Consider the following 8,151-nt stretch of genomic DNA (forward strand, 5'->3'; position numbering starts at 1 on the left):
CCGCGTAAGATCGTTTGGAGTGCTCCTTCACGGTTCGCTTGAGCTTTTCCTCGCGTTGTTTATATTTAGAGCACTCAAAAAGAGCATGCGGATTCTCACCACAGTAAATACACTTTTCGATTGACTTCCTGCAGGAGTCATCTCTGTGTCCCTCACCACATTTACCACATCGTGGTTTGTTACAACAGACTTGAGCCGTATGTCCCATCTGTTTGCAGTTTGAGCAGTGCATTACTTTCGGTACATACAACCGAACAGGTAGACGAACCCCTCCCACTACAACGTAATTCGGAAGTGCAGAACCGGCGAAGGTCACACGAAAAGAGTTTGATGGATGATACTTTCCATCTTGTGTCGATTTAGAGTGCAATTGCTTGCACTCCAATATCTTCACTGGTTGAAGGTCGGGATTTTTGAAGCGGCCAATCCCATCCTTCATCAGATCTTCGACAGTTAAACTTTCTTCGTGGACCACACCGTCGATCTCCACCATCCGAGAAGGTACGTAGACGCGATATTCCCTCGTGAAAATCTCATTGGTAGCAATGTCGTTTGCTTGTTTTAGATCAGTCACGACAACGCGCAGTTTGTTCGGAGATACTTTGTCCATGTGTTTTACTGCCGAGTAGTGTTTAGTCAGATCTCGAGAAATATTGAGGACTCTGAGGGATTTAGCTATGGGCCGGAAGTAAACCACCCACGGGCCATCCGATCCGTCATCCTGATAGACCTTCTGACGGATTGGTGGTTTTCCCAGAGGGGGAGCGGGGATATCCATTTCAGATGTATCACTATCAGGATATTCATCCAAACGTTCCTCATCTCTAGGTTTATCATCATCTTCCCCGAGGTTCCCCTCATCGGAAGACATATTTTTTGTGCAGGAGAAACAAAGTCTCCCACACTATCAAGGAAAATAGAAAAAATAGATAGGATAGTGAGAAGTAGGAAAAAAGTTGAAATATAAAATGAAAAAAACTACTTCACCGGTATGGTTTGTTGAGCTGATGGGTGAGTTGGTCCTTTGCTTGGATTATTTCTCTCGCGTGACCTTGATGATCCAGTCACTCACTGCTGGTGCCGATGCTATTGAAGCGACAGGTAGAAATGGTCGCAAGCAAGTGTGTATACCACTGTCTGCTGCCGGTGTTTATCACTCGATCAACCACTGGATCTAAGAGAACAAAAAAATGTTTCCTCCAGCCCTTGCTAGGGAAACACCTTCGCACTCGAGGTTTTGTAATCGATACCGTCCCGATACGGAGCGAAAAAACAACAAGTGTATCGCGGACGACTGCTCGGATACGAATGGAGAGTTGATCTGTTGTCATCCTGAAGACAGCCCCATCCCGTACCATGAGAGTTGAAGTCTCCTAAAACTAACGTAGGTGTAGGAAGGAGCTCCATGATGTCACAAAGCCGTTGGTGCCCAATCGAAGCTCTTGGGGGAATGTATACGGAAGCAATGCAAAGGTCCTTGCCTTTCATTGTGATTTGACATGCAATAACTTCAACACCTGGTATCGAAGGGAGGTTTATCCGGTAGAAGGGATAGCACTTTTTGATCCCTAAAAGTACTCCTCCGTAGGGGTTTTCTCGATCCAAGCGGATTATATTAAAATCATGGAAGGTAATTGGTATTTCAGAAGTTAGCCATGTTTCGCATAAGGCAAATGCGTCACACTCCAAGATGTTTATTAATACTTTGAAGGGGTCTATTTTCGGTATGATACTTCTACAGTTCCACTGTAAAACAGTGATCGGATCCATTACCTCGTTCAATAAATCAGCCATCAAAGGATACAATCGCTGAAATGAGGGGCCATTTTGCAGTTGACTGCTTCAGAAATGTTTTGACTGTGGGTATAAAACTCATCATAAGCTGTTTCAGGGGGTCGGAAATATTGAAAGTTGTGAAAATCCAGTCCACAATATCCGAGAATTTTATGAATCCAGCACTCGGTCGATTTTCTGGTTGGTTTTCTGGGACACTTGGGGATTTTGATGACCCAGGAAGTGCCGGGAATTCCTTTTTAGATCTGAGTTTCTCAAGATCAGGAGCTGTTTGCTTTGGTTTTTTCATTTTACCAGCACTTCCCATTGCTGTTACTTTTGGGGGACCCTCAGAAGATACCTTCGAACCCTTGCTAGGGAGCTTGTGAGAGGAAATATTTATCCTCTTCCTATAGCTGTGAGGGACTGCCGAAGATGTACCTTCTTGGGGATCGTCAGAATCACACTCGTCAGTTGACAAGCAAGCGTAAAGGTTTCCGGTGAGTTTAGGTGGCGTAGCACTCTTGAGCATTTCTGCAAAAGACCGTTTGGAACGAGACTGGAGAGACTGTTTCAATTTATCTCCTCGCAGTTTGTACGCAGGGCATGCCGCGAGGTCATGATGGTCCTCTCTACAGTAGAGGCACTTTTCGATGCTCTTCCCGCAAGAGCCATCCGCGTGAGCCCCTCCACAGTTAGCACAACGATACTTATTACCACAATGAGAGGCTGTATGCCCCAATTGTTTGCAATTGGAGCAATTCATGACCCGCGGCACATAGAGACGAACAGGCAGACGAACCCGGTCCAGGAGAACGTAGTTGGGTAATGCCGAGCCGGCGAAGGTCACTCGATAAGAGTCTGATTGGGGATAGGATTTTGTACCATCCCCGGCGATCGACACTGAATGCAGCCGTTTGCAATCCAGTATCTTTACATTCTTAAGTACGGGGTCTTTGAAACCGCCGGCCCCGTACTTAAGAAGATCTTCGCATGTCAGGCTCGCATCTGTGACTACGCCGTCTATTTCTACTTCGCGGGCTGGCACGTAGACACAATACTCCCGCGCAAAAAGATCACTTTGAACGATCTCGTTAGCCTGCTTTGAGCTGGTTAACAAGACCCTAAGCTTCCCTGGGCGTACTTTATCAATACGTGTAATAGTAGAGTATCGTGAAGTCAATTCGTGAGATATTTTTATAAGGTTAAATTTGTTGTTGTTCTTGGTCCGGAAATAGACCACACAGGAACCGGTCGAAAGCAAAGGATCATCGGGATACTTCTTTACCCTCGGAATCTTATTGTCAGCTGAAGGGGTAGGGACAAGTGGGGGTGGTTTTGGATCTGTCTCCATTTTTTCATCCGGAGGGGGGGGAACCATTATTATTACACGGAGCTATCTCCGCACAGATTTGATTATGTATGGTGTAAGTGAAATAATCAGAGGATAGCAATAAAATACAAACAATACTTAGCTTGTTCGGCTGCAAAAACAAACGGCCACCAAGACCTGATCTTGGTCGATTGCCTCTTCAATAGATGCCTAAAACTCCGTGAGGAAAAAAGCACAATCACAATTGTCTATCTATGGCTGTGTGACGGTGAAAAAACCTCCACGAAGAAAAAGCACAAATCACGATATCTAACTCGGTGCAAAAAAAACTCAACTCACTCGCACACCCGAGTGTCCGATCACAATCGACACTGCGAAAACAAAAGAACGACCTTGAAAGCGGATTAATGCGGACTGTACTGGACTGGATTAAAGCGAATACACATCCGATCGCGTCGACAGATACGGTGGGAATGAACTCTCCTTCGGTTAGGACGAAGAACTGAAAGTTTCTTTCTGAATAATAAATGAGGATCTGCAAGATTGACAAAATAATATTCACATACTTCCAAAAAAGTATTCACATACTTCCTGAACTGATACTTGAAGAGTATACTTATTATCAATCACTCGTGATATGTAACTAGAAATGGCCCTTTCAATCAAATCATCAATTGCAAACCGTCGTTCCTACCGATTCTTCAATTCTGAGATTGATCATACATTTGCTGTTGAATATTTAGACTGATTTTCACAATCGCTATAAGAGTTTTAATAAAGCCAATACCCTAAACAGTCGAACAAGAAAATGAATTGTAATTATGAATAGTTATACCTACAAATTGTAATAAACACTTCCCAAACTGAACTTTCGTTGCTATTCGGTTTTGTTACCAACTTTGAAGGGGAGAGAAAATGAAAGCTTTGGAAAAATGCTACGGTCTCAATAACATTGTCATTTCTCGTCACCTGTATTTCTATTAATCGATTACAGGGAATATAATATATTCAGTTTTCTTTGTGATCGTGACAAATGTCGTGATCTTTTTCATTTTCGAACATAATTATCGAATCACCAAAATGTTATTCAAAGTTTTTGATATGTACATAATGTACTTCACTTCATTATGCAATACGTGCAAGGTACTTCTAGTATCAGGATTCATAAAAATCTATTTCGCTATTGCTGAGAAACGTATAAAAGTTAAAATTGGAAGACATTAGATTCTATGGATTAGATTAAAATATTTTACGTACTGACAAAGCTTTACTCTATGAGTTGCGTTAAATCAGTTTTCAACACCTCAAAGAAATTTAAAAATGTACAATGCTTGCAGTAAACATAATTCCTTTTTTCTGTTTTTAATATGGAGGTTTTAACCTTAAAGTGATTCACCCCTTTGGGCCAGAAAAAGATTCTGAGCCTATGTGCGGAGTTGGGAATCGACCCTGGCTGGCTGCGTGAACATAATTCTATATATAATGTTATGTTATGACAAAAATAGTAATATAAGAAAGAAACTATGTAACTTTTGGGTGCATCTAAGTTTTTATATGAAAAATGGGTTTTTTGTTGACTTTGATATAAAGAAGTATCGTTGCACATGCCGTTCATGGTCATTTATTTGTAAATTCAAATCTGCTACTCTGATTCAATTGTTTTAAAAATGCTCAAAAGTTGCTATTTCTAGACTGCATCATCGTAATAATAAGAATTATTCGATATTGGACAATTGTACCAATATTAATCTTTCCTAGCCACCACAACATTTTGCTTATCAACAGATTAATGTTCAATGATTTCCAATATCTTCGCCTCGCATTTATAGTATTTTCACATAACCGCTGATATCATATAATATTCGGATTTACTTGATATCCGAGGAAATGACGTGCCATATCACTTGACATTCCATACAATTCAATGTAAACGCATAGCACAATTGCAACCATAATTTGAGTCAATGTCTTGAGCTGCGATAGAAAATATTGTTCTTAGGAAGGATGCATTAATAATGTTTTTTTCCAAAATTCATATCATAATCAATTTATTAAGATTATTTTATTTTGAAATCGATCGCCAACTCTGCCCAACAACTTGTACCGTGCTGCGACACAAGCCGCACGAACCGCTCTAGGCACGAAAAAAAATCATAACAGCAACTTTTAGTGTGGCTCACATCGCACACACGCTGCGCTCATAAAAAATCTCGTGCGCTGTCTCGTGAGACCAAAGCGCACGAGTCGCGCGCAGAAGAAAATGCGATGCTCTGAAATTTCGAGCAGCACATCCCGTTTCTATGTGCTCGCTACGCGTCTCGTACACGCTTTTGGTTTGCTCTTTTAGTCGGCGCTCACGCTCATAGGATTTATATGCGACACACACATTTTCGGTGCGCTCTCGCTGTCGCATTTGTGCACGCATGAGCATTCGGAAGGCCTGCTTTTAGCTCCTCCACTGAATCGCTCCAAAGTGCTAGAGCAAAGCTTTGAAATTCTCTGAGGTGGATGCAGATACTTTTACAGAGGTGTACAGGGTGTAGCACTCTGGTGTATGGTTTGCGTATAAACACGCAAAATCAGCAAAATAAAACAATTTATTGTTTAATTTTCCTTTTTTTCTTGCAAACCATCACGCGCCAGTGATCAGTTGGGTGTATTTAGGCGAGAGCACGTGAGAGCGATTCGTGCGAAGAGAATGTGATTCTCTCGCACCAGCTTCTTTCAACACAAGCACGCACTCAAAGGCTGTCTAATGGACAGTGAGAAGAAGTGAGCTTTCCTCTTTGTGTGAAGCACACCAAATGTATCCACAGTGTACAATTGAAACTTACGCGTGTACAGAAATATTGCTTTTTAGTTTTGAAAATGCTATAATTGTTTAACCCCAATTTCCTGTTTTACTTTCACCTCATCGAAATGTTGTGAAAATTATCGAATGTTGTGCGAAGCATACAAAAGCCGATTTTTTTTGTAAAACGTCCATTTCCCCATACCAAATAACATACAAATTTTAAACCTCGATAAGTTTGGCGGAGCTGAAATCAAAATTTTTTCCCACCCTAGCGTTCACACATATTCCACAGTAGTTCAGTCGCTAGACCATCTTCACGGTAAGAGGAAAGTTGTAGGATCGAAAACTTCCGCTGGGTAATACTTTTTTCAAATTTAATATTTTTCGATTTTTCATTATCTATTTTTTCCTTCGGTAAAAACTGAGATCAAGACAGAATTTAGTATGCTAACACGAATCCCAAACATAGAGAGTACAAATTGTCACATGTGAATCATCATAAATCCCTAAAAAAAACTTGCACCAAAGCTCGAAATATGTTAATAAAATAAGTATACTTCATATATTTTCAATATTTTTTGCAACAAATCTTCACAAGTTTCATTCAGCTTCGAAATACAGATATTAACATTTTCTATACTCTTCCAGATAAAAATGGCATCGTTATGGGCGAGTTCGGATTCATTACCGCTGATAATGTGTACCACGTGACTGTTTATGCTACCGATGAGAATGGAAATTTTAAGATTATCAGCATGAAAAACTACAAACTGGGCCCCACAAGTCCTCCGACAGCCGGCTTCCCGAGAACGGCGATTACAGCTACAACGACAACGTCGACCACTCCACAGCCCTTCAGGATAATAACCACTGCCAGGTCGTTTACCACTCCTAAACCATCCGACATCGTTGCCTGTGGAGGTTGTAAAATACCACAACCACCGCCCACGACTTCGCGAGTCACCACAGATGATACACTGCCTGAAACTAGTACAGCAATTGCTCCTCCGTTCAAGATTGTAAACAAAAATGACATTGAAAGTATTACTACGACCACCGCACCTAAATCGTTTGTGACATCTGCAGACACTAGTAACACACCGAGATCAGATCCAGAAGAAACTCCACAAAAGCTCGTCGAGAAACAGTTTAATGATCAAAATACTAGCTCGAAAGAGTCGACTAACCAGTCTAAATCTCCTGACGGTATGCAAACAAATAGCAATTCTCCTACCTCCCAGTCAAAATCACAATCCCAACAGTCGGCACCCAACGCAATCGACAACGGTGACGGTGACAAACAGTCGTCGTTTAAGTCGACTCCATCCAACAAACAATCATCACCGTCTGCACCACCGAAAAGCTCGCCGGCGTCAAAGCTCGACACCGCCAACATGATGATTCAACACATTCTGAATGGGCTGCTGTACCGGTTTAACTACACCGTCGGTTTCCATGGGCACCACGAGCAGGGTGACCGACAGGGTAACAAGGAAGGCGGCTACTACACGATCGGCCGAGACGGTATTCGGCGCGGTGTAACGTACACGGCGAATGAGTTTGGATTCCAGCCGCACATCAAGTTCGAAAAAGTTAGTCCCGAGGAAACGCCCCGGGAGGAAACCGAAAAGCAGGCCGGACTTAAGGGATTCGAATTCCAGTGGTACTGGGGGAAGTCGTGAGGAGTGAAGCGAGACGTCTAGAGGCATAGTGAATGTGGTTACTCATGTAGGATCCTAAGGTGTACATTTGCAGGCACAATACTCAACATTTTTCGACTTGTAAATAAGTATTTATAGAGCAGTGCGTTCGATATTAGTCTAAATTCAATTGAATAAATATTCGAATTTACTCAAAGTTGTTTTAGTTTACCGTCAAACACTGTTCTTGTTTTATGATATTATTGTTATCAGTAAAAATTAATACAAAGTGCAAAGTCCGGGTATTTACGATACGATTCATCGAATCATCAAAATTATTTTCATCACGGGTTCTAAGTAACATGTCGGACATGCCTTGTACGTTTTAGAAGCTAACCTACTTAAAAAAATGAGTAATGTCATGGCTCCTACTGGAAAAAAAATAGTCTCCTTACGGAGACCTTGATTCCTTCAACAAAACCAGCGAATGAAGTGCACTCCAAATATGGTGGCTGGACGCACAACCCACTCCTCAATTAAAAAACAAGGCCGCCGGTGCTCGGTTCCACGGATCACTGTCAGTTGTTGGAATCGAGGTTACATTGAACTTG

The 8,151-nt window shown here is 41.8% G+C and overlaps 1 protein-coding gene across 1 annotated transcript in view; it reads left to right on the forward strand.

The window, feature by feature from the left end:
* LOC131435434 (protein lethal(3)malignant blood neoplasm 1) overlaps positions 1-7,713 on the forward strand; it is a 40,495-nt gene extending 32,782 nt beyond the window's left edge. The window contains exon 3 of the mRNA XM_058603310.1: positions 6,549-7,713. Coding sequence (XP_058459293.1) covers positions 6,549-7,582 — 1,034 coding nt within the window. The 3' untranslated portion in view covers positions 7,583-7,713. The remainder of the gene's footprint in view (positions 1-6,548) is intronic.
* The last annotated feature ends 438 nt before the right edge of the window (positions 7,714-8,151 follow it).

Source organism: Malaya genurostris, chromosome 3 (assembly GCF_030247185.1).
Source record: "Malaya genurostris strain Urasoe2022 chromosome 3, Malgen_1.1, whole genome shotgun sequence".
Lineage (NCBI taxonomy): Eukaryota > Metazoa > Arthropoda > Insecta > Diptera > Culicidae > Malaya > Malaya genurostris.